The following is a 26,172-nucleotide window of genomic DNA, read 5'->3' as shown; positions in this document are numbered from 1 at the left end:
CCAGGGTCCATTGCTGGCTCAGTATCAACCCTGAGATTTTAAACACTAGCCCTGATTATAAAGCTTGCAGCTCAGCAACAGCCCAAATCTGCAGCCCTATGTCCCCCATGCACTTGGAGGAAGCCAAGGAGTGGGCCATGCTAATGCAGCTAGCAGAGCAGAGGGACTAGGCTATAGGAGTAGGAGGTGATCGGCTGTGCCAGAGCTTTGCAACTGTAACATCCTCTTCAGCAAATCACTGTAGGGGAGACAGATATAAGTACAAACTCCCCCAGAAGGATACACAAATAACATCTCCCTTTCAGATCCAATATTCTGTCAATTAACAGTACCTCCCCACTTAGCTAAATTTTGGAAAACCAACTGGCTCCAATCTCTACCAATTACAAGTCGTAGCTTCCTAAGAGCAGCATTCGAGTTCCCTTCAAAACTTGTCTGTATGGGTGATGAATGCAAACTTGAAAGGTTAAACAATGCATAAGGTGTTTTAAGGCACCCCCCCACCCCTCCACTGATTATTATTCCCTTTCCTAGTGTGTGGGGCGCTAGACTCACCGCCATGCTATGGGAGAGCTGCTCGGCTGTGAGGCTGAGGCTGTAGTGCTGGGCCTCCAGCCGTCTGCACTGTGTCTGCAGCACCTGCCGCTCCAGGTTTTGCTCTGAAAAGACAAGCAATGTTGGTATGTGTTTTGTACACAAGGGCCATGGGCCTGGCCAGGGCTGCCCTTCTTTTCAGAGCAGCCCGGGCTCTCCTCTCGCCCCTTAGATAGGGGAATTCAACCCAGTGGCATAAAGACAAAGGACCCAGCATCAAAAGGCTATTTAAGACCTACAGATTAGGAAGTCATTAAGGGTAAATTTATGGTCTTAAAATCCATTTTTCAAAAGAAAAGATAAAATAAGCTGCTCAATAAAAGGGGGCTAGAGTAAATTTGGACATGAATTAGAAAAATCTCTGCCTTTCCCAGATACTGAGCCTGGTTTTAATAGGAGTAACTTTAAACTTTCAAGGATAAATCTCTGCTTTCTCTGAAGTGTTTCAAGAATGAAAAGCCAGGATGGAGCCTTTATTTGTTGGTGTAAGACTAGTGCTTTTCCTATGTCAGTCATGGAAGCCCATACAGAAAAAAGGGTCAGAAACTCCAAGTAGTTTGGAATGCTGAGCCCCCTACCTGAGGGCAGCTGTCTGAAGAATCCCACAGTCCTGTGATGGACTTTATGGGAATGAGAAATAAACATTTTTTTTGGTAGTAGTTTAACAAAAGGAATTAAAGACAGGAAAGGCTAGCTGACTGAACTTATAGAACAACTGAGATAGAATAATGCAGTGCAATAAATCCATCTTCTACCACTTCAGGACACAGATTAAAAATGTTAAAAGTGCTAACAAATTCAGCAAGGAACAAGCAACATCAGAAAACACCAAAGGCAAAAAAAAAGAAGGTGGTCACCTCCATGGGGCCTAGGCACCACATGAACCCTGCCAATCCTATGCCATCAATGCGGCAGCAAACGAGAACCTTTATTTCTTCCCCGTTTCAGAAACCAGAAAAAAGCTCCATTAGTGCCAGTGCTCTATTCAACAGCCCAGAGGTCCTAGGTATGGCAGCAGGACAAAAAAGTAAAAACTCAAAAGAACTAAGCTTGATTTACAGAATGTCTGAACATCTATGATCATATATAACAAGGGAAAAAAAAACTAAAAAAGCCATGATAACCTAGCTGCTACCTAAAACTGAGTCTAATAAGGGATGTTACTCATGGCAAAAACAAAACAGTAAAAAATTGCATTAAACTATTTCTAAAGGGACGTGTGGGTGGCTCAGCAGTTGAATGTCTGCCTTCAGCTCAGGGCGTGATCCTGGAGTCCCAGGATCGAGTCTCACATCGGGCTCCCTGCATGGAGCCTGCTTCTCTCTCTGCCTGTGTCTCTGCCTCCCTCTCTCTGTGGGTCTCTCGTGAATAAATAAAAAAAAAAAAAAAAAAAAACTTTTTAAAGATTTTATTTATTTCAGACAGAAGGCAGGAGGGGAGGGGCAGAGGGAGAGGGAGAAGCAGACCCCCCACTGAGCATGGAGCCCGATGTGGGGCTTGATCCCAGGATCATGACCTAAGCTGAAGGAAGAAGCTTAACCAACACAGCCACCTGGGGTGCCCCAGTTTAATGCAATTTAATCATAAAGGCAGTAACATTGCTATCAAAAACATTAATTCTCTCCATATCTGTAAATCAATGCAACTACAAATTCCAAATGATTTTTTGGGTGGAACAGATGATCCTAAAATCCATGGGGTAACCCTAAGGCCCAAAAACAGTGGAGCTGCCAGAGAAGCACAGATATGAGCACACTCTTCAGCAGAGCTCGGCAGCCCTAGAGCATCCACAGGGTGGTGCAGGGGCAGCTGGGCAGAGGAGGGTGCCACAGCTCACCCCGGGCACAGGTAGGGGCATAGACGGCACCCCATAAATCACCAGGGTAATTGGCTGCACAAATTGAAAGTTCCAAAGACGAAGTTAATTTCTACCTTCATCCATGCACAGAAATCAATTCTAGACATAAAAGCAGGACTTAAGAATTTTAGAAGAAAATGGAGAGAATCATCACATCCTTGGGGCAGGGAAGGATTCCCAAAAAGGCACCAAAAAAACAAGAAATGCTCTACATTGGTCCTGGATACATATGTATGCACTTAAAAACAACATGTAAGGAGCGAGCAATTCCAAACAGGGTTCCTCACGGAGGAGGAAGCAAAATGCAGGAGCAGATATGCTCGCTGTTTGTGCCTACACAGGCATTCCTTTTGTGAGTCTGTTTTAAAGTGCTTATTTCAGGGGCACCCGGATGGCTCAGTAGGTTAAACATCTGCCTCCATGATCCAACTGGGTCATGATCCCAGAGTCCTGGGATGGAGCCCTGCATCGGGCTTCCTGCTCAGTGGGGAGCCTGCTTCTCCCTCTCCCTCTGCTGCTTCCCTTGTGTGCTCACTCTCTCCGTCAAATGAATAAATAAAACCTTTGGGAAAAAAATACTTATGTCAAAGGATTTGCAATGATTAGAAAAATCCGTAATCAAACGTAGATGAGTATTCACAGTCCCTGCTCAGAAGGAAAACTCCTCTGTGAATGGTCAGACGTGCGTCAGGGAGAGGCAGCCCTGACCCTGGCAGCCTCAGTGCAGCAAGGACGGTTCATGGTCTAGGGGCCTCCTGCACAGAAGTCCCAGCACTGCAGCCTCCAAGCTAGATGCCTCTCGAGGAAACAGAGGGGCAGAGAAAGGAGGCAGTGTGCTAGAAGCACAAGGACAGCACTCAGGCCTCGTGACCCCTGCCCATTGCCTCTCACTCCAAAAACACTAGGCTGGGGGTAGGGAGAGGCGTGCAGAGGCCGATGAGGGCTTGCCTCCCTACACAAAGCACTAGCCCAGGAGGGTGACAGAGCCTGTAAGGGAACGGCTGGCAGCCTTGGGGCACTGAAAGGGGAGGCAGGCTCTGGCATGACCAGGCCTCAGTATTTGGGGCTCAGCTGAATTCACAAACCTTCTTCCCTTTTCAGGACCCTTGTGTGTAACCAGCCGGGACGGATAGAACATTTAGAAGCGTGAAAGAAGACAGCACAGAGCCCATCCCAGGTTTGAGCTGTCACACTGAGTGGTGGCAGAAACCAGTACTTAAATTTTTCCAGTAACTGTGGCCTCTGGTCTCTAATTTGGGGCACCTGCAGAAGCCTGAGGGACAGTTCTTAAAACAGGCAGAGTACTGGAGGAACACTACCTAGCTGTGCCCTGAGTGTCGGTGCCACCACTCAAGAGTCCCCAGGGTTGGCAGGGAGATTCCACATGGATGCGTTGAGTCAACTTTGTTTCCCATGGCCCTCAGCCCCTCCCTCTGCCCCTACTGTACCTTCTATATGTTCCTGGTAAGCTTCAAAAATTGCCTCAATCCCTTGCCACTTGCGCCTGGGGGGTTCGTCCTCGTCCTCCTCTCCGTCTTCCTCGTCGTCCTCCGAGTCCTGGTCCATCTCCTGTGTGAGGGGGCCCTTCCTCCCGGAGGGGGCCTCCTGCTGCCCATTGTGCTGGGGCAGAGGGAGTCGGCTGGAGGACTGTAGCTCGGGAATGTTGTAGTGGATGGACGTGTCAACTTTGTGGTTCTGCTCTGCAGACAGCACAGCTACGTTCCCTGTGGGGAGAGAACAGGTGGGTGATGGGCCTGTAGGAGTCTGTGTGGCTGCAGGTCTGCTGACTAGAGGGAGTTCAGAGAGGCCTGTGCCCTTCAGAGGTCAAACCTGGTGCCCAAAGGCAAGGTCAGAGAGGCATAAAGACTGCAGCAGCCCTCTATGTACTCCAGTCACAACAGGTGTGTGGTCTCAGCCACACTGATCTCCAAGCATCTAGGAAATGAGGCTTGAGCTTGGTCTGCAGCCAGCCCTCTGTGGACACTGGTCCCCCCAGCCCTCCCAGGAAGTGCAGGTCCTGTAGTCTCTGGGCATACCCTGCATTAGCTGTTGTTGGGATCTGTGCTGCCCCTATGGCATGGCCCCTCAGGAGATATCCTAACAAGTATACGCTGCCTCTGCTACAGTCTGGGACATGCGCAGTCAATGGACTTGCAGAGTTCAGATTGGTAGGAGTTTGATGGCTTTAAAATCCTGACAAAGGGGTACCTAGGTAGAGGACAGTTGGTGAAGCATCCAACTTTTGATTTTGGTTCAGGTTGGGATCTCCTGGTCCTTGGGAATGAGCCCTGTGTTGGGCTCTGTGTTGGGCATGGGAGCCTACCTGGGAGTCTCACTCTCCCTCTCCCCTGACCCCTGTGCATGCGCTCTTTAAAATAGATGAATACATCTTAAAAACAAAACAAAACAAAAAACCCAAGGAAGTGGTTGAGTATAGTGTCTGGAAAGGGTTGATGTAAAATAAGGCAAGAAAAATGTGTCCTAGGGCCACAGAAAAGCCTCTGTGAGGCTTGTCTAGGAGGGCACTGAGTATTTAACCTGGTCTAGTCAAAATATTTTCTCCTTGAAAAACAGGATTCTTTCAAGTAAATTCATGACAAACACCCAATAAAGCACTGCTCCTGATTTTCACTGCGAAAACCATCCTTTGCTTTTTGGTATCATTTTGTCTCTGTTGATGGCGTTGTTAACATACCTGGGAGATGCTGACACGGTGTCAGAGCTGTTGTGTCTACAGATGCTTACTTGCCCCTTCAGCTTTTATAGTTTGCAGTAATAAACAAGTTTAAAATGGCTTTGGCCTGATAACCCAATTATTTTCTTCTGGCTACTGGAACCTATGAAAATTTATTTTATACTCAGTAGTTACTTAATCATGGGAGATTCTTTTCTCTCCAGTTTCTTTTCTTTTTTTTCTTTCCCCAGTCAGTTTCAACCTTTGATTCAGTGAGAATGAGTTGAAGCGAACCCTGATATCCCACCTTCGGGAATTCCCACCAAAATGTCTGAGGGGAGTGGATCTGGGGGCTCAAGTGTTACAAAGCTCTCTCCGAGGTTGTTGGAACAAACACCTGCTGGTCTGGCTGTCAAAGAGTGGGGAGGCTTCCAGGTGAGTGTGTTTGAGAATGCTGAGAAATCCATGAGCTACAGAAAGAATGGAGGGGGATCCCTGGGTGGCGCAGCGGTTTGGCGCCTGCCTTTGGCCCAGGGCGCGATCCTGGAGACCCGGGATCGAATCCCACATCAGGCTCCCGGTGCATGGAGCCTGCTTCTCCCTCTGCCTGTGTCTCTGCCTCTCTCTCTCTCTCTCTCTCTCTCTCTCTCTCTGTGACTATCATAAATAAATACAAACTTAAAAAAAAAAAATTTAAAAAAAAAAAAAAAAAGAAAGAATGGAGCCTCTTTGCCTGGGGGCCCCTCACCTGGCCTTAATAAAAGGAAAGGCTTTAGGTGCCCGCGTGGCTCATCAGTCAAGCGACTGCCTTCTGCTCAGGTGATGATCCCAGGGTGTCTTGCATCAGGCTCCCTGCTCAGCGGAGAATCTGCTCCTTCTTCTCCTTCTACCCTTCCCCCTTGTTCACGCACACACATACTCTTTAAAATAAATAAAATCTGTAACAACAACAAAACCAAAAAACCAGGAAATCTAACTTAATTCAGAGGGCATCACTTGCTAACTTTTCCTGAAGTGCAGTCAGTAGACCAGTAGCACTAGCATCACCTGGCACCTCCTAGCAATGGAGAATTCTCAGCCCGATGTCAGGTGCCTTGTGCACACTGAAGTTTAAGTAGTGAGCTCCTGGCTGCAGTTGAGTGCTCCAGGAACACTAGCCAGCTGTTCTAGTGACACAGGAGCAGGGCAAGGACTAGCAGTCTCATTACCTTTATGCTTCTGCAGGGCCTTCTGGGTGGACTGCAGCACAGACTCATGGAACTGATGTGCAAACTCTTCCGCCATGAAGGGCTCCCATGGCTTGCTCTTCCCATTGATGCTGTGGGACAGTGGCACGGGAATGTCCTTGGGCGCAGGGCCCCGGATGTAATGAAGCATGCTCAGGCTCTTCTTGCCCCCAGGGGCCTCGTTCAGCCTAGCCTTCTCGCTGCTGGCAGGAGCGGGCTCCTGGACCCGCGACAGCTCCTGGGGCCGGAGCTGCTCCGGTCTCCCAGGCTCCGTGGCCTTTGCGACGTCAGACAAGGAAGCAGCAACACCCACAGGCTTCTCCATATCCAGAGAGGCTTGCTGCGTGGCTGGTTCTTTTAGAGACAGAAAGTGAGGAAAATGTTAAGAGCGGCAAGTGAACAGGCGGACCCTGACCTCTAGAGCTTACATTTAATAAAGACCTAGTGCAAAGAACCAAGACTCAGGGGGCCGTTTAATTAAATGCCAGTGAGCGTGTGCGGTCGGAAGGTGGGGCTATGTTCAGCAGCAAGTCCATCCTTGAAAGGCGCCCCAGGAAGGCATCTAAGAAGAAAGAGAATCTGAAGGAAGAAGCAAGTCACTTCAGGTCACCTAAAAGGTAGACGTTACATGGCCCAACTGGATAAGAAAGACGATGTTAGGATCTGAGAACAGGGCCAGACCATCAAGATTTCCTGCTCAGAAGCACAGCGAGGTTTAACCGAAGCCAAGAGAGAGAAAGGTGTGAAAGCAGGTGTCGGAGAAGCCTGCAGGGCAGAACAAGCAAGAAAGAGATGACGGAGAAGAGTGTCAACGTGAGGCCGGCAGGAGCAGCAGCGCCGGAGCAGCAGGCGCCGGAACCTGGGGCACGGGCTCCAGAGGGGTGGCCGGCCGGTGGCTGTGACTACATGAACCGACCGCAGACAGCCCTGTGGAACCGGGACCCTCCCCATTGGCTCCCAGCCTGGACTTCCCACTCTCCTGTTCCATCCTGAACACAGCTTTCCCCAACTGTGCTGGGAGCTTTGTGCGGAAGACAGAGACAGACACACAGAGAGAAACACATTCGGTTTCCAAGAGGAAAGACTGATGACGAAGGCCTTGAATGGTTGCCTCTGACCTCGGGCATCCCTCAGGACAGTCCCAGGCGGTGGCGGAGGAAGGGGCTGTCCTTCCCGCCCTGGGCCTTACCGCTCAGGGAGACAGCAGGACTGTCCCTCGGAGAGTTCCTGAGTGGGTCTGCCACTGCTGCGGACAGTGCCTTCTGCTTCATGGCATGGAGCATTTCAACAAGTTTCTCTTTGTCTATGAGAAAAGCAGCCTGAGATTAACAACACAGTTGCATCACTGCTGAGAGGGAAGGGGAGCAGGCTTCTAGCCCAAGCCGTCACTGGCAGGTGCAAGTCCTTTAAATCAAGAAGAGCAAAGCAAGGACCAAGGGGAACAGGCTGTGTTTAAAGGAAGAAACTTTCATTTTAGGGTTAGCTCAGATTCTGCTCAGCTTTTGCTACAGAGCATTCTAGATGCATTCCAAAAATAGCTGTGTGCATACATCAAAATAATGGGTTCCCGTGATCTTCAGAGGTGACTTCCGACACTATTCTTATTTAAAAGACTCAGGCACACAAAAGCTCCCAACAAAAGGAACAACCGTGAAGATCCACACAGCACCTCTGGGAGCATGGGCTGCTTCCAGGCACATTCCTCTCCCCTACAGCTCTTGGCACACGTGCACAAGTCCCAGCAAGGCTGCCATCTACTGAAACGGAACCAGACCCCCGTGACGCCCACCACTGTGAGTTCCTGTTGTGGTGGCACTTGTTACCAACTGACACCGAAGTGCCTGCATCACTGGTGGCTTCCTCTAGGAATTAAGTCAGGCAAAAAGATGCTTGTTACAAACAAGATTATGGCTGTTCCCAGGGACAGGTGCCAGTGATCAATGAGTCACTGCCTCTTTAAGAGAATGCGCAGGTTCCAGTTTAAGGTTAAAGGCGAAAAGCACACGGCTACACCCCACTAATGAAGTAAGTGGAAGCAAGTATGTGACCAGTAACACTTCTGCTTTCCTTCTGACTTCCTTCCAGAGAAGTGACAACCTAGGTATCAGCAAGTTGGACTTAGAAGCATGGAAATGAGCATCGAGACAGGTGGAGTTCTCACCTGAACTCACTTCCTGGCACTAAGTGAGGTATGGGCCAGACCAAGGAAGGGGAGGCGAGAATGTGCTCAGACCGCACCACCCCTCCTGTGCTATGGACTCCAGCCTGAAAAGGTGGCCCCAACATGGCCCTTGGTGGCCAGATGGACCTGGAAGCACCTTCCAGGGCAAGCTGTCCCATTCACAGCATATGCTGGCTCTGCCTGGCCACCACAGGCCACCCCGAGCCTCCTGCTGTCAGAACGCAAAGCTCTGTGGGCCACGGCAGCACCTGCCAAGAGTAAACAGCCACTACCTGCAGGATGGTGCACTGCGACCCTGCGCCCAGGAGTCGCCCCACTTGCTGCCTGAAGCACTGGGAGGTCTGACAAGTGACAAGAGCAGCCGTCAAAAGCAGGCTTTACACACAGAACACATGGCACCAAGCCTTCAGTCCTGCACAGGATGTGACAAGAGATATGCCCTCCAAGGAGGGGAATTTGCATTTTGGATGGAGAGAAAGTCGATGCTGGAGCGATACTGGGGTAGGCCCGTGCAAGCAAAGTAGCTGCCTCCTTGGGGGCCAGAGGGAATAGAAAGAGCCCCAGGATGAAGTGGTTTTAGATCCTACCAGGAGTGTGGGCATGGAACATTCCCAGGAGCCCACGGCCCCTGCTTCTCCAGAAGCTTGTGGCCGCAGAGTGACCCGACCCCACGAGGCCCACACTAGGCTGTACCTTTCCTCTTCTCGGCACTGATGTGAGTCAGGTTGAAGATGGTCAGGAACTTCTTCTTCTCTTCGAAGTTTGGGCTGTTGTTCATCTCATCAGGACTGTAGCGGGTGGACAGTGCCAGTCTCGGTGAAGGCGTCTGCCGCTTGTTCTGAATCGTCGGGGGTGACGGGCTTCGCTCCCTCAGCATCCGCCGCCGCTTCCTCCGCTTCTGGGTCAGCAACTCCTCCTTCTGCTGTTGGGTGGTCAAGCCAAAAAGTTGCAAAAACTCTAGCTTCTAGATTGGGAAAGAAAACAAATGAGTTTGAAACCACTGGCAGTGGCATGCTTCCACTGTCCCAGGGGCTCCCTCCTGGGGTCCATGCAGCCCATGAGCTGTGGCCAACTCCACACTGGGCCACAGACGCGGAAGACCCTGACGGCGCTTCCAGACAACCTGCAGTCAATGGGAATGGAGGGGTGCAGGGGTTCCTAGCAAATGAGGGGCTGCCCGGGACAGTGGGAGGGAAGCCAAGAAGCAGAAAGTGATGGGGGCACCAGAGGCCCCACCCACAACCTGTCACACGGGGACGAGATTCCAGATACCTCGGAGGACGTGTCCAGCTTGAGGGGCGGCTGCTCGGCCACGCAGCGGAGGTGGGCCCTGACCTCCTCCTCGTCACTCTCATCGTAAGAGTCGTCCAGGTCGTAGTAGTATCCTGGGGACAAGAAAGGACTGTTGGGCTGGGCAAGGAGCCTCATCCTACAGTGGATGCACACAGGGGGCCCCTCTGTGACACGTACAGAAGCACGCATCAGACCAAGACCTGCAGGCCTCCCTGACCACCCCAAAACCCCAGATTCCTTTTATCCCAGGTGGAAACATGCATTAACCCCTAGTCCTAGGATTTTAGCACTTTATAGGGATGGCTGGTGAGGGGTGAGGGTGGAGACGGCAGGAGGCAGATGCCAGGCTTCCTTTGGACCCCAAGTGATGAGGCTGAGGTGGCCTGAATGGACATGATCTCTCTGCAGGGAATCATTCATCCCACAGGCCTGGGGCCGTGTCCATGGCAACCCAAGGCTGTGTGTGCACATCCACTCCCCTCCTGCTGTGGCCATCTGGGTCCACTACCCAGGAGGGGCCAGGCATACTCAGGTCCCCACCTAAGGCAGAGAATGTGCACAGAAACTCACGTAGAAAGCAGCAGCACCCCTGCACCGAGGGCACTGGATGGGGCACTCCCTCATTCTCCCTCACAAGACAAGTGGCGGAGAAAAATACTTTTGGGGCCTTAAATCTAGCCTAGAGCAAGAACCCTGGGAAGACCTGGCCCTGGTCCCAGCTTCTGGCTAAGAGACTGATTTCAATAGGACTCGTTTCTAGCAGGAAAAAAACAAAAAAAAAAACAAAAAAAAAAACTGGTCTGGAGCAACCTCTGACCCCTCCTGGTCAGACAGGGTGTGCAAGTAGGAGACAGCCAAGGGTACCTTGGACCTGCTGGCTGACAGTCCCGCCCCCACCAGCGCCCTTCCCACTGCAGGAGCAGGGAGGGAAGGGGGCCAGATCTGTCCCTGCCCTACCCCCACCGAGGATGGCAACCCCTGAGGAGCCCCCACTGGGCCCAGGCCTGTTCTCTCGACAGCCTCCTCCTCTGTTATGCTGCGCTATTAATATTTAAAATCGTCTTATTAGCTTCTGTTCATTATTTATTAATCATGCGTGTCTGTGGAACTATCCTTCCAGAGAGCTTTGATTTGGCTTTTTGGGACAATTTGCACTGTAGCAGGACCGGCAGGGGCCCCAAGTCTGTCTCCCCAGCAGAGGTTGTCAGGTAGCAACACAGAAGCCAATGAACTTGCTCCCTGAGCCCACAGCAGGAATCAGGAGTGGGAGGAGGGCTGGCACTGCTGCCCCCCGGTCCCAGGAGGTCAGAGCCCCCAGAGAGACCACACCTTTCTCCTGGGCCTCACGCCGCCTGCGCTCCTCCAGGTCCAGCTTGCTGACCAGCCTCCGCCGTTGCTGCAGGAACTCATCGTAGATGTAGGCGGGGTCGGGGCCCCGTGGGGCTGCAGGCCGGTAGGGCGAGCCTGGCTTCAGGGGCCCAGTGAGATCCCCAAAGGGGGCGGGCTGGGTGAGGGAGGCCCGCTGCTGGCCCAGGATGGTCTGGGTGGACTTCTCGAGCTCAGCCAGGAAGGGCCCGGGCCCGTGAGGAAAGGCCTGGTGCTCCAGGTTCCCTGCCTCTCTTGGGGGTGGCTGGTACTTGTCCAGGGGGGTGGCCTCTCGCTTCCGGGGCCCCTCCTCCGCCTTTTCTGGGCAGTAGACCCGTTCCACCTTCACCAGTGGGACGGCTGCCTGGCGGCTGGACTCAAACGGAGCGGGATGGCTGTGCAGGGGGTGGCTCTCAGGGGCCCGCCGCGTCTCCAGAGTGCTGTCCATCAGGGATACTGGGTTCCAGAGGCCCGTGGGCACAGAGTGGTGCTGGGGCTTGGGCGAGATGAGTGGCGGGGGCCCGCCAAAGTGCTGCGGGGGGTCTCGGGTGCCCGGGTCTGGACGGTTCGGTCCCGGCCTAGGGAGTGAACAGAGCAGGCCGTGGTCAAGATGGCAGCCACCCAGGCCACCGCCTCTAAGAACCCTTGACAGACTGTTACCCACGGACTCCACTCCCCCTCCACACAGCTGGAGGCAGGTATGTGTAGTCCTGCTTTTGAGAGGACACAGGCTCACAGCTGACACTGCTTGCTGAGGACAGAGACAGCCTCAGGCCAGACCCGCTTGCTCCCATTTCTCACCCGTGACCTCCCAATAGCTCCTTCCGTTCCACCACTTCCTGAATTCCTGTGAACTCTGTGTAAGGACAGACCCTCACCTTTGTTTTCCATGGGGAGACCCACTGCGAAGAGAATAAAGACACGGCTCTGATGCCAAAAGTATGGCCTTCGTACTGGCCCCCCCGCTCCACACGTGCCAGGCAGTGGACAGATGCAGAAGGCAGGCCGGCCTTCAGGGGGGCCGCCTTCTCTCTCCCGGGAGTCTGCCCCAGCCCAGTGGGGCAGGGGAGACCTGCTTTCAGGGTGATCCTCACAGCTAGGGTGGATCTGTGCTGTTGCCAAACTGCAGTGGTCCCCATCAGAACGGCAGCAACCCCACATGGCCCCAAAGCGGCAGCTACACCCAAAGGGTCTCCATGGAGCCAAGCCACTTGCTGGAGCACGGCACCCCTACACTCAGGCAGGGCGGGAACCGGAGGGGACCTTCTATCGGGTAAGATGCTCTGCCTCTATCACAGCAGGCTTCCAGAGCTCTCCCCACCCAGCCAAGGAGGCGGGACACTGAACCGTAGCCACCAAGTTACTCCCAAATGCAGGCTGGGAGAAACACCCCCCCGCCCCCCCCCCGCCGCCGTGCCACTGCACCTCTGATCAGCAGAGTACAAAAGGGAACCATATCAAGAAGCCATGTGTCCTTAAGTAAACAGCCAAGGAATAAAACCCGTTAGGAGAATAAATATTTCATGCACTGGAGCCAAGCACTGAATGGTTTTCTAGCTCGGAACACAAGGGCCAGTCAGATGTCAAATTCACGCTGCTGTAAGGCCAAGTGTGCTGCCAGCTGCTGTGGGGACCACGGAGGCCAGGAGAGGCGGCTGGGGGCCCGATGCCGCCCTGGTGCCCGAGGGCTGCATGGGGCTGCTAGGTCCGGAGGCAGGGGATGCCTCTGCTGGGGACAAAGGTGCTGGGATCCCCAGGCCTTGGGCAGACGAAGACTCCCATGGGAGTCAGGACACCCAGATCTTATCAGGAGGTGCCGAGGTGTTTTGGCTCCCAGTCCCTGGGGCGTGAGGAGTTAGAGGAGCAGAGGTCAGCTCACTGGCAGATGAGACCTTCTCGCCTCTGAGAAGCCTCAGAGAAGCAGAGGGACACTCCCTGTGGCCGCGGTGGGCAGTGTAGGCCGTCGGCTGCGGGGGTGCCATTTCCCCCGGTCACAGCAGATCAGCCAAGCGGATCCCCACCGCCGCCCTACTCAACGGCAGACGGTAGGGCTGCCAAACAGGCCAGCAGCGCCCAGGGCACAGTCGGCCAAAAGCTGAAGCAAAGAGAGGGAAGGAGCATGTGGACGTTGAAAAAGTCTGTGACCCTGATGGCATCCAGACATTTAGAGCTAGAGAGACACTCTCAAATCTTCTCACCCGGCTTCATTTGTGCAAAACTGGGGAAACTGAGGCTGGAATTCTTGTCCCTGAGACGAGGCCAAGCTCTTTCTGCTAACTCTGGCTGATGAGCCCTGGTGGGATGCAGGGTGGGGCAGGGCACACTAGATGACAGCCAGACCAACAGGTAGGAGTGAGGAGGCTGGGGGGCTCTAGATGTAGGAAGGGGCCCAACGACGGGCACGAAGGCCTCCCGAGGGGTTCCAGGATGGGGTTGGGAAATGGGTACTATTTATTGCAATAGCAATAAACCTAATTTCTTATTTAAATAAAAATTAAACACTGTCTCGTTTCTCATTAAAAAATGTTTGGGCTTGAAAGCAGAGGCAGACAGAAAGAACTGGTGTAATCATCAATAAAAGCTTCTCTCATCCCCTCTAGGCGCCACGACTTGGCAGGGACTCGGGGAAGGCCCCCCACTCTGGCCGGCACCGTCACTTCAGCACAGGCATCTCCGAGCGCCTCTTTTCCCTGCTCAAGAGTCTGTGCTCCCTCGCAGGCCAACTGAAGGTGTCCCACAAATGGTGGCTGGCAACAGGAGAATGCAAGTGTGAAGACACCCTCTCCCACCCAGGGGTTCCCCGGTGCGCCCAGACCCGGCGGGCCCCACCTGGCGCTCTCCGGCCTGTGCTCCGCCTCCGTGGGCACCGGGGGCCGGCCCATGTCCAGGTGCTGCTCCAGCACCTGCTGCCGGAATTCTGACACCTGAGACTGCCGGTCCTCCTTCTCCTGCCGCAGGCGCCGCTGCCGCGCCAGCCACTTCTCCTCCTCGTTGGTGCGCTGGATGAGCAGGGCCGTGGCGGCGCTGCTGCCCGGCAGCGAGAAGATGCTGTGGTTGGAGAGGAGGCTGGGCACGGTGTGGTGGGGGGCGGGCGCGGGATGCAAGGGGTGCTGCACGGGCTTCGGTGCTTGCAGGCCCGCCTCCTTCAGCTTCTCTGTGGGGAGAGAAAGGCCGCCACGGCGGGATCTCAGAGCTGCGGGCCGGTCCACACGTCCCCGCTGTCTCCCACTGCCACCTGCCCCTCTCGCCAGGGCAGACGACCTCCGGGGATGCTCGCTGGCGGTGGGCACTGCTCCCAGTCGGACCCACCGGAGTGCCGCAGCGGGCTCGCACTGGCTCACAACGGCAGGCTGACTTCTCTACCACCACGCACACCGGTTAGCGAGCCGTTCCCAGGGCTGATTAAGTATATTCCCAATGAAGCAGCCGACGTTCAAGACAAAGGTAAAGAACACTCAAAACCCACCCCTCGCTTCCTAACGCTTTCACTGCAGTTTACTACTGCGTGCAGCACCCCGAGGAGAGCTCCATCTCTCGTACTCCTATTGGGGGCCACCGGGCACGTCTCCCCAGCTCCCAGCCCTGACCTCACATTTGTAGCCTGAAATGGGCCCTGTAGCGCGCGCCTGCCCACAGGTCGCCGGCCACGCGGTACCTGCTCGGGTCGGGGTCAGCTGCTCCGAGGGCTTGCCCCGCTCCTCGGGGGCGTGGGCCCGCAGCCCGTGCAGCTCAGCCACCGGCAGGAAGGCCGGCTCCAGCGCCTTGGCCGCCAGCAGCTCCTTCTCACGGGCCCGCTGCTCCCGCTGGCGCTCCAGCTCCCGCTCCCGTTCCTTCTCCCGCTCGCGTTCCAGCTCCTTCTCCCGCTCGCGCTCCTTCTCCCGCTCTCGCTCACGCTCCTTCTCCCGCTCGCGGTCAGCTTCCCGCTCGCGCTCCCGCCTCAGCTCCTCATCCAGCTGCAGCCTGTGGGCGAGTGGAAAGAGGTGGTGACAACCGCTGTGCTGGTGCAGGGGGGACCAGGAAACCCCCCCAAGGGGAGACTGGCACCGTGACCTGCACCCCGACAGCAGGTTCGCAGGGCTCTCTGCTTTTATGAACTCCCCAAGAGACTCCAAGTTCCCCGGACCAAAAGCCACCCGCCCAACTCCCCAAGCCTCAGCAGCTCACACCAGGAGGCCGGTGTCTGACAACAGCGCTGCCAGGTACCAGCAAGGAGCTCCAACTGCAGCACCTGTCACTGCCCACCTCGCAGGTGCGCAGACCAAGGACACGTGTACTAGCCCAAGCACGCATGAGCCAGGCTCTGACGTGGGCTGTGCTGCACTCTGTCAGGGCGGGAGGAGCAGGGACACCCCAGCCCAGGACGCAGCTTACCTCTCGGCACTGAGGCTGGACATCCGCTCTGAGTGCAGCGCTGCCAGGGACGAGTGGGAGAGCTCAGGGGGATAGCGGACCCCGGAGAGGTGGAGATGCATAGCCGACGGGTGCAGGGGAGGCAGGGAGCCGGGCGTGGGAATGGGGTAGAAAGGGGACCGTAGGGCTGACAAGCAGTAGGAGTCATCCATCCTGTGCAGAGAAGGTAGGGCCAGGTGAGAAGCAAAGCCAGAGAAGGCAAAGCCCGGGCCCATCTCAACAGACCCCCCAGCCAGGTAGGAGTGTTGACGTGAGTGCGGCAGACAGGACAGAGGCCGGGAGTCTCCCCAAAGGCCCTGAGAGACTGCCTGCCACGCTGCAGCCCAGCCAGGACCCTCCCAGGCCCGAGCAGCAGGCCCCCTGGGAGCAGCCCGCTCTACCGACGGGCGGGCTAGGAATTGGGAGGCTCCTCCACCCAGCAGAGATGAGGGACACACCTTCCCCGGGCCGTCTCAGTTACGCAGCAAAGGGGTGGCTCCACTAGGTGAAGACGCGCCGTGCCAGCAGCAGGCCCACAAGGAAATGGGGGAGCGTCTGGCAGAGGGACAGCATGGATGAAGGGGGCACTCCCGGGGGCAAACCCCTGCTGGCAACTTGGAAGGCTGGTGGCTGCACTGAGACATGGAGCCTGGTGCAGGGCATGAGGGCATGGGGGCAACAGCCCCGGGGACTCACTGGGGGGCAGAGAGCTCACCTGAAGGCCGGGTGGGGGAACGGGTGTGGGGCCAGGTAGCTGGGGTGGTAGTAGGCAGCGGCCGCAGCGGCTGGGTCCAGGCCAAGGGGAGGCAGGGAGGACATGCGGAGGTCCTCGGTGGTGTGGTAAGGCCGGAAGCTCCTCAGGTAGTCCTCAGTGACCGTGCTGGGGGGCACCACGTGGTGCACGGGCCGCTGGAGGCTGCAGGTGAGGACACGTGGATGAGTGAAAGATGTGGTGAGCAGGGCTCCTGCGCCAGGCTGGGCAACAGGCCAGTCTCCCCACACACCCCTGTTCCCGCCGCCGCCAGAACAAGGGGTCTCCAGAGACAGGTCCTGGCCTCTGCAAACAAGACGTGGGCAGTGGCTGCTCCTCGGGCCTGCCATCCATGGCCTGGAGGAACCCCTGGCTCCAAGGGCTCAGAACAGGGGCTCGGGTGGGGTCGGAGAGCCAGCCGCCATCTCACCGTGGAAACGGACAGCAGGCACAGACGGGGCTGCAGGCCCGGGGCTCAGCCACCATCTGGCAGCTCTCAGGCTCAGCTGGTACAGACCCACCGCTGGGCACTGCCGCTAGAGCCTCCGGGATCCAGACCCCAAGCACATGTGCACCCCCCCCAACCCCCCGGCCTCCAATCTGCAGACTTACTTGAGTGGTGGGAAGCGTGAGTCCTGCACCACAGAGCTGGGGGAGATGCCGAAAGGGTAGGGGGTGCTGAGCAGGTGGGAGGGGATGGCTGGGCCCCCTGCCTTCTCCTGGGGCAGCGGGGGCTCCACGATGAGGCGCTCCCGACCACTGCTGCTGCCCCGAGAGCCGGCGTCCTGCTGGAGGACAGAGAGCACTGGGTCAGGACAGGGCCGCGGGGCAGGAGCCGGCTCAGACTGCTGACAACGCAAGGCCGGGGCTCCCCAGGCTCAGAGAGGCTCCCGTTCTGGAGGACTTTCCTTAAGGGTTTCTACCCAGACCTGGGGTGCGCACAGGAGGGAGCAAGCATGGTGAGGTGGTGAGACGGGAGGGCACAGGTTCTCATGCCGGGCAGGACGGGAACCCATCTGATTGCCGGGGCCATGGAAACAAGCGCCCACAAGGGGACACAGCACAGTCCCCACCTCGAGCCAACACCCATGTCTTCCCAGTGTGCGTTTCTCACAGCGCCATGCCAGCTCTGAACCCAAACCCAGGGACGACGTGGTTCCAGCAACCCCAGAAAGTGAGCTCTACTCTGCAGCAGGGAGCAGCAGAACCAGCCAGAGCCCCGCGCGCTGATCACCAAGCATGCACAGACGACCCCCAGGGGCTGAAGCGTCAGCTGTGCTGACAGCTGCCAGCACGCGTCACAGATACCTCGGCCCCCTGGCGCCCACAGAGAGTCACAGCCGAGAAGCTGGCACTGCCCCCAGGCTGAACACGCCAGCCTAACCCCCCTGCCAGCCCCTGGGGTAGCCCTGGCACCAGCCACAGTAGGCAGCTGTGGCACCCAACTGGTCAGACCTGTCTGGGGACACCTCTGTACACACTGGGGGTGGGCCGTGGCCCTGCTGACCCCAGACTCCCGGACATACAGAGGGACCTGGTGGGGAGGCAGACCCTGGGAAACCAGAGAAGGGGGATGCTCAAGACAGGAAGAGGGGGGAGCAACAGGAGCCCCTACCACGGCCAGGGCAGGAGTGTCTGTCTAGCCCCGAGAGCACACACCACCCACAGTTGTGAGCGCTCCTGTCATTTACATGGCTAAAGGGAGCCACATAAATTGGGGGGGGGGGGGGCGCTCCATCATTGGGACAGCCCTTCTCAGCCCAAGGGAGGTCACCACTAGCCCAGGTCCGACCTTGGCCACACGGGTTCCAAGGTGGTGGCTGCAGCCTCCCCTGACCCCGAGAGCTCCTGGGCCAGGTCCCTCCTTCACCTGGCTGGACCACCAGGCCCACCCCCAGCAGGCAGCAAACGGGGATCGGGAGACAGCAGGTGGCAGTCATGGGGGTCACAGCCCAGCATGTCCACCCAAATCCACGGTAGTTCCCCTGTGCCACCAAACAAGCAGCACACCTTGAAAACAAGCGGGCGGGGGGTGGGGGGCCCTAGGTGGCTCACTGGTTGAGTGTCTGCCTTTGGCTTGGGGTGTGATCCCAGGATCCTGGGATTGAGTCCTGTATCGGGCTCCCTGCCTGGAGCCTGCTTCTCCCTCTGCCTGTGTCTCTGCTTCTCTCTGTCTCTCATGAATAAATAAATAAAATCTTAGAAAAAAGGGGGGAACCACAACGCTTGGACCACGTCTCCTCAACAAGGCAAAAACTGGAGAACACGTCTAAGAACGATCGCTGGACACACAGAGGCTGAGCCCCGTCCCCGGAGGAGATACCCCCCAGTCCTGGCTCGGCCATGGCTGAGGTTCTCTGTTCTCTGGTACAGTTGGGGGTGCAAGCTGCAGAGCCCCCAGTTTATCACTGGGCTGCGCACTCTAATCGCACCCCCCCAACCCCCAGCAGCCACTGCCAGCCCGTGGACGAGGCGGGGCAGGCAGTAGAGGAGGGCCTGGACTGTGCCAGGCCACCACCGCGCCCTCTCTGGCCTTCCAGAAGACACATCCGTGATAATTAATTGAAGGAGACAAGCCGCTGATTGGAATTTTTAATGAGCAGCAACATCTGTTCCTGCCTGCACGCTGGCATGGCCGCCCTGCTCACAGTGGGGTCCTTGCAGGTTCACGAACTCTGACTTGCCCTTCCCCGAAGGGGCGTTCACGTGGCAGGTATCAAGGAGACACGGGCACGCACAGCAACAGCCTGGGTCAGAGTGAGCAGATGAGAGCTCCCATCTCCCAGCAATCCAGAGACTTCCATATAGGGCCCACACCTGGCCACAGGTCCTACAGATGGCTGTGGGGACAGCAGGATGGGCTCCTGCCTAGCCTTAGTGTGGACACAGCTCCCATCTGGTCCTACAGACCCTAGGACACCCATCACTGTCCTGTGCCTCAGTTTCCCCACCTGCCAAGGGTGCCAATCACAGCATCAGCTCCTGGTGCGACAGGGACAGATGCACGGACATAAAGGGGATGCAGGGTGAAGGGCCCGCACATCTCCCGCCCACACTAGCGTCTCGGCGGCTGTTTGCAGGTCAGGGCTTGCTGGGTCCTCCCACACGCCTGTCGCCTGCCACCTGGCACAGGGCCGGGCTTGCACGGGTGCCCTACACCAACCTGCTGTAGTGCTCTGTTCCTCACCGGGGCCGCTGTGGGGTAGGGAAGGCCCCGTGCCTGTGGCCTGGGACAGGCTGGACGGGCCACACCCTCTGGATGGGGACGCGGCAGTGGGCGTGCAAAGCTCACCAGCTGCCAGGGCAGGATGGAGATGGTAGCCAAGGGGCTGGACCATCAACCCAGGACAGCAGAATCCCTGGAGGGAGTCGTCGACCCAAGGGCACTGGGGACAAGCCCCAGACTGCGCTCAGCAGACCAGGCCGCCACCTGCTCCCACGTGCCTCGGGCGCCGTTCACGGAATCAAAGAGCAAAGCCTCGCACCCCGGGCTGCCCCGGCCACGTGGGAGGGGCCCTGAGCGCACCGTCCCCAGAAGCCCCTTGTCCCCTGAGTGGACAGGGGAGACAAAGCCCTGCTGGAAGGCGGCCGGGCCAGATGGCACCTTCCCGCCGGCGGCGGAGGATAAACAAGGCGCTGGAGAGCCAGGGGGAGGGGCCGGCGGGCAGGCAGGGGGCTCTGCGGGCTGGACCCGCGCGCCTCCGGTCCGGCTGGAGCCCTGCCAAGCCCTGCCAAGCCCGCGACGGGCACCTGGGAGCGAGGCCGGCCCCCCCGGGGGCGCACAGACGCTGCCCGGCAGAGAGGGGCTGGGGCGGGCCCAGGCAGCAGCCCCCAAGCCGGGCCACCCCGGGGCACCCCAAGAGCGGGCCGGGCTCCCCACTGCCGTTCCGGCAGACAGGCGAGCGTCAAGGAGCATCTGGGGGCAGCTTTTATTTCTGAGCTGCGGCTGCAGGCACAGCTGTACAGATGAAGGGAGGACGAGGGGGAGGCTGGGAGGCAGGGAGGGAGGGAAATCCTTCATTCTCTGGTGATTAGAGAGGGTTCCAGTCAGGCAGGCAGGACATGCCCTGTTAGCTCTAAAATAGACCATTTCTCATTCCAGCCGGCTTTCGCAGCCCCCACTACCTGGGAAACGGGACCCTGGCGACCCTGGTGACTGACGGGCCCAGAGCCCCGCCCCCACGACTCCCCACCTGGCGGGATGCCCCCCCTCCAGCCCCTCCCCAGAAGGATTACATTCTCCACTGAGCCTTTGTGCGGAGCTGATGAGCCATACATCATCTGCTAATCCAGTTCCCTTCCCGCCGCCCTCCCTGGTGGCATTAGTGTTTCATTAAGCGACGCGGCGGTAAATGGCTGCAGCAGATCTATCACGGCCCTTTCTCTGGGGTTACTAAACGTTCCTGAGGCAGGCAGGACCCTCGGAGGGGAATACTCGGGAGGCTTCCTCTAGTCCGGGCCGACAGGGTGGGAGGGAAGCCCCTCCGGGGCAGGCAAAGGGGACGCTGTGGGCCACGGCGGTGGGAGGCTGTCACCAGCCAGCGCTGAGCAGGACACGGCCAGCAGGACCCAGGGACCACCCGGGGCCGAGGGAGGCAGGGTGCTGGGGCCCTGAGGTCAAGGCGGGTCGCCAGGTGGCTGACAGTAAGAGGCAAGGAGCCCCCCTGGAGGCAGGAGATGCTGGTGAAGACCACTCATCTCCGTCAAACCAAGGCCAGCTCGGGGGTCTCCAAACCCCTCTGGCTGGCACCTGCCCGCCAGGCCCTACCCAGGCTCTCTCACCCCCAAACTGCACACAGAACAGAGCCAAGAGTCAAGACAGCAGCGTCGAGATGCGCACGGGGCCACACCCAGCCTACAGCTATATCTAGAATTCAGGGATCCTCACTGTGTGCCAGGGCCTCCCCGAGGGCCAGCCCCTCCCTCTGTGGACAGAGGCTGGCTGTCCCCGAGCCCCAGGGCAGAGAAAACACAGATCCCCCATGATGACGGGTATGAGTGGCCCTGGTGCCCACCGGACTCTCCACTTCCATTTTCCTTCTGGTTTAATTAGTATTTCGGAGTATGGCCACCCCACTGGGAACCCAGAAGGGAAAGACGGCCATTGCCCCCCTCCCCGCAGCCCCTGCTGGGAACACCCAGGTGTTGGAGGGGTGGAGGTGGGGAGGGCGGTCAGGCGGGGCAGGCGACAAAGGAGCGCTCCCAGGACCCTCTGCGGGGCAGCCCCCTCCCACCTGCCAGGTAGCCGTGCAGGGAGCCCCCAGAGTACGGGGGTGGGACATCTGGAAGTTAAGACGGAAACGGGAAATCAGGGCACATGAATCTGCGCACGGGCATCTTCCCTACTTGGATCCTTGTCGGGGCGGTGGGTGATCACAGCCATGACGTGCAAACACCATTTTAAGCACCTCACACAGGCCTACGGGGCCGAGCTGTGTCCCACCAAGATTCTCAAGTTGGAGGGCCTTTTTCGAGGTAAGGTCGGCCCTGATCCAACAGGACCAGTGTCATCGAGAAAGGAGATCAGGATGCAGAGGCACAGAGGGAGGTCTGTGCAAGGACACAGGGAGAAGGCGGCGCCCGCGGGCCCAGGAGGAAGCAGGCCTGCCCACGGCGGAGGGCTCGGACTCCCGGCCTCCAGAGACACAAAGCATCAACGTGTCCTTTGAACCCCTGGTCCCTGGCCTGACTGTAGCCACCTGACCGACATCCTCGGATTTTCCTCCAACACACACCAGACCGTCCAGGTGAGTGTGCTGTTGTCCTGCTCTTCAGAGGAGACAGGCTCACAAGAGTGAGTCGCGGTGAGGGGTTTCACCCCCAGGTGTTGTCCTTCCCAGCACCTGGGACCCCAGCAACTCACCTGCCGGCTCTCGCTCCTCCAGACGCCATTGACGGTCTTGGTCGGGGCGATGGTCACCACAGGGGGCGTGCTGGGCACACTGTGGCCCCCAGGGGGGACGATGATAGGGCCCATGGGCACACGCTTGGGCGTGCTGGCGGGGGAGCTGTGGTTGGTGGCCGGCGAGGACACGGGGGACGATTCGCTGCTGAGTGAAGACCCTGTGGGAGAAAGGATAGGTAGCATGAGCAGGGGTCATGCTCGGCCCGTGGGCCCAGCAGGGGCACAAGGTCCCGGGCACTCCAGCTCCCAGGGCCGGTCACCCTAGCCCCAAGCCCCAAAGGAGGGCAGAGAGCCAGGGGCGCAAGCAGGGTGGGCAGGAAGGGGGAACCATCCTGCTGGATGCGGATGGAGACACCAGCCCCAGCAGAGTGGGCATGCTTACAGTGCAGGTGGGGGCCGCCTCCCACACCCCAGGCTGGGTGGAACCTGCTCGACACACCAACAAGACGCTCCCCCAACGTGAGGCTGGAGCAGAGGGTGGGGGCAAGACCCACAGGCTCCCAACAGGGCCCCAGGCCCTCCGTGTGCTTGCGGGTGGAGAGGTCACAGGGAAAGGTGCGAAGACGGTGCCCTGGTGGCCAGCACGTTGCGTGGGCCTGGCAGGGGCGGGGGTTCCTGGACATGGAAAAGTGGCCACGGAAGACTCATCATTTTTTCTTAGATATCAACTGCAATCTATTCTTAAGTTTTAAAAATTGAGAAGATCTAATTCACCATTTAAAGCATAAAGGTCACTGGTTTCTAGTACATTCAGAGTTGTGCAACCCCCACTACCTGACTCCAGATCACTACCATCACCCCAGCATAGCCCAGCGTCACTCCTGGAGGACAACCCACTGTCCCCTTGGAGGTGGTGTGGAGGGGACAGAGCTGGCTGGGGGGGCGGGGAGGCAGGGCGTGGATGCGGGGTGGACATGGCTGAGAGGAAAAGCACCCCGGGGTCCCAGGGCAGGAGGCTCAGGGGTGCAGCCAGGCGGGCCAGCTGCTTAGGTCAATGGCTGCTCCCCCTGCGACGGTGCTGAGTGGAGGGGTGGAGTGTGAGCAAGGTGGGAATCCTGTTCAGGTGCGTCCTGCTCCCCAGGCCGTGTCCTCCAGCAGGCACCCGCCTTGCTGAGGGGCAGCTGGAGCACAGGCAGGGCCCAGCCAGGGCCCAGTGACTTCCACGGCGCACACACATCCACCCCGCACTCTGCGGGGAACGAGCCCCACACATGCCCACAGAGTGGCAGTCCATGGACACTGGCTCACGCCGCCCAAGTCCCTGTCACAGATCCCAGGAGGACCCCACTCCATCTGAAAGCATGAGAGCCTCTGGGGCCGCGTGGAGGGGTACACACTCACCCATGGCTGGGGGTGGGGGTGGGGAGACAGAGGGGTTCAGGCTGAGCAGAATAAGGAGGCCACTGCTGACAAGAGGCGACCTGGGACATGCCCCATCTTGCTCTTGGACTCAAAAGGCAAACACTGACCCTTTTGAAGGTCCCTGTGGGCACCTCTTGTTTGCAAGAGCCCGGCCTGGGTAGGAGGGTGGGAAGCAGGTCAGCAGAGACACCCCCTCTCAGAAGGAGAATCCCATCGGCGTTCAGGCATCCTGCTGGAGTTTGCTCCAACCCTGCCTTGTTCCCGGGGTCGTGGGACCCCCACTGTGTCTTCACACCACCTCATGTGCCATGCTCACGTTACCAAATGGAACCTTTGTGTTGGGGGTGGGTGGTCAGGGCAGCCTATGGCTCACGGGCGGGCGCTGACAGCCTCCCGACTGCCAAGGCGTCACTGCAGTGGATCTATCTTCCTGTCCCCGAGGCCCTGGCCAGCCAAGCGTGGCCTCAGCAGGGCAGCGAGGAAGGAGAGCGACTGGACATAGAGGCCCCAGCGACATCAGGACAGAGCCTTGCCCTGAGCAAGTTGCTCTTGTTCAGGACTCTTCAACATGACTCCCTAGCCTTGTACCCGACATGTACTACTGTACAAGGCAGCCCCATGAGGGGGCACCCAGTCCTAACCCCACAGGCCAAGCGCCAGAGCCGCCCAGCAGCATGTTCTGCTCAGCAATATCAAGTACAGCTCGGAGGCCAGATGTCCCTCACTCCTGGATCCACCTGTCCGTGCTTGGCCAGGGAGGCAAACGAGGAGCTTCCTGAGGGCTGCTGGCCTGAACCGTGACCCCCGATTCCCCAGATGAAGCAGCAACCACAGCCCCCACCCCAAGGATCCTGCAACCCCAAGTTGGCCAGACCAAGCCTGGCTCTGCTGCCCGCGAGCTTGGGTGAGGTCTGAATCTCCTAGTCAGATGTCACCACCACCAGGGGAGAGCTAACAGCGCACAACGCTGGCCACCTTCCCTTCCCAGCGGGGACAGCCTGAGGTTTTGAAACAAGCTACGTCTGGCCAAGGCGGTGACCTTTGCGTCCAGCACCCAAAACCGGTTTCAGGACGGCCACAGGGATGGAGGTGGGGATGTGTCACAGGCAGATCCAGCCATTCCTGAGGGCAGAGCCACCCGGCTGGAAAGTGACCTCCCTGAGGTTCCAGAATGGCCCTCGGGGGCTGGTGGGCGGCTGCTGGAGAGATGGAGAGAGATCTGGGTGGCTAGTCCTGGATCCTCACCCAGGCTTGTGCAACTCTGCAAAAGTGGCTGCATCTTCTCAAGGCCATCTGCCCACCTGGCCCGGCAGCCCCATACCGGGGCACGCACCCAGCAAAGCAGGGCTGACGCCCACCAGACATGGCGAGGGGGCTGGACACAGGGCCCATGCTCGGGCTGGAGGGACCGCCCCGCCTCCCTCCACGGGGGCAGGAAGCAGCACGCGTCGCAGCCACGCCAGCGGGTCACACAAACACCACCAAGCGAGGACAGACGGCTAATGCAGACAGGTCGGAATGCAGACGGTCCCACCCGCCGAGGCACAGAGGGAGAGCAGGGGGCGGTTTCCTGACACAGGGGGGTCACTCTGAGAAGCTGTCCCACTGGACACCGATGACCTGTGAGCTTTGCTGTAGGTTATTTAGATCTTGATGAAAAGTTCCACTTGCATTCTTGAAAAAAACAAACCTAAATAGGGAATCTTTTCCTTAAATGAGAACTTCATGGAAGCTCTACTGCTCTTCTTTCTGGGTGGCAGTGGCTTTACGGAGGTGATCCCCACACCGGAGAATGCCCCCATTTCAAGTGTGGGTTCAAGGGTCCCGGCGCATTCACAGCAGGGTGGCCATCCCCCAGGAAAGGAAGCCGGGCCCCTCGGCCCCCACCCCTCAATTTGCATGGTCTCCAAGGATGTGCCTACTCTGCGTGGTTCCTATGAACCATCCCAGCACACGGGACCTTCTGCGTTGGCTGCTGCGCGCCCCATGTGGTTTTATGTTGCATCCACGTGGCAGCAGGAACCCACTCCTACCTGGAGCCGGATACCCTCCCTAACCACACACACCCACACCCCTCGGCTCCGCGAGGGGTGTTGTGTCTCCTGCACTCACAGCTCATCTCCCACGCAGCCCCACGCTCGGCCACCAGGCCTACACCCCGGGAGACCTTGTGAATCCTCTGCCCGTGGGGGTGGGGAGGGCAGATATCTGTGCTCTGGAGCAAAAACAGGAAGGAAGGAAGGAAGGAAGGAAAACACACACAGGCCAAGAGCAGCTGCGGTCAAGGCAGAGGCCACGAAGAGCCTGGAGGAAAAGCTGGGGTCAAAGGCCAAATGGAATGGGGCGGGGGGGGGGGGGGGGGGGGGAGCAGCACAGCTCGCAGCAGGAGCACCTGACGGTACCAGGCTGGGGCACAGGGTCTCCAGGCCACTTGGGCCACTCTTCCCGTCAGACCACCCTGCCAGCTGCTGGAAGAGGCCCCCCCTCACGCTACGAGCTAGCTTCTCCCAGATTAACCTCGTTTCTAATCACCAGGGGGCGAGGGGTGGGGGAGCTGGGGACCCAGGTGCACT

General features: G+C 58.1%; 1 protein-coding gene across 6 annotated transcripts in view; it reads right to left on the bottom strand.

Annotated features, from left to right (window-relative positions):
- The window catches only part of GSE1 (Gse1 coiled-coil protein), a 413,371-nt gene that overhangs the window by 4,068 nt on the left and 383,131 nt on the right, over positions 1-26,172 (bottom strand). For 2 of the 6 annotated variants that reach the window (XM_072819498.1, XM_072819503.1), the window contains 13 exons: positions 22,196-22,395; positions 16,945-17,117; positions 16,297-16,497; positions 15,564-15,755; positions 14,848-15,152; positions 14,022-14,346; positions 11,157-11,770; positions 9,807-9,919; positions 9,228-9,498; positions 7,542-7,655; positions 6,335-6,706; positions 3,901-4,176; positions 556-659 (listed from right to left, as the gene is read on the bottom strand). In XM_072819498.1, coding sequence (XP_072675599.1) covers positions 556-659; positions 3,901-4,176; positions 6,335-6,706; positions 7,542-7,655; positions 9,228-9,498; positions 9,807-9,919; positions 11,157-11,770; positions 14,022-14,346; positions 14,848-15,152; positions 15,564-15,755; positions 16,297-16,497; positions 16,945-17,117; positions 22,196-22,395 — 3,260 coding nt within the window. Of the gene's footprint in view, positions 1-555; positions 660-3,900; positions 4,177-6,334; positions 6,707-7,541; positions 7,656-9,227; positions 9,499-9,806; positions 9,920-11,156; positions 11,771-14,021; positions 14,347-14,847; positions 15,153-15,563; positions 15,756-16,296; positions 16,498-16,944; positions 17,121-22,195; positions 22,396-26,172 lie in introns of all 6 variants that reach the window. The other 4 variants (XM_072819497.1, XM_072819502.1, XM_072819500.1 and 1 more) reach the window with 3 other exon arrangements.

The sequence above is a fragment of the Canis lupus genome, chromosome 3 (assembly GCF_048164855.1).
Source record: "Canis lupus baileyi chromosome 3, mCanLup2.hap1, whole genome shotgun sequence".
In the NCBI taxonomy this organism is placed as follows: Eukaryota; Metazoa; Chordata; class Mammalia; order Carnivora; family Canidae; genus Canis; species Canis lupus.
Note: the sequence above shows the minus strand (reverse complement) of the source record. Positions and strands in the feature narration are given on the sequence as shown.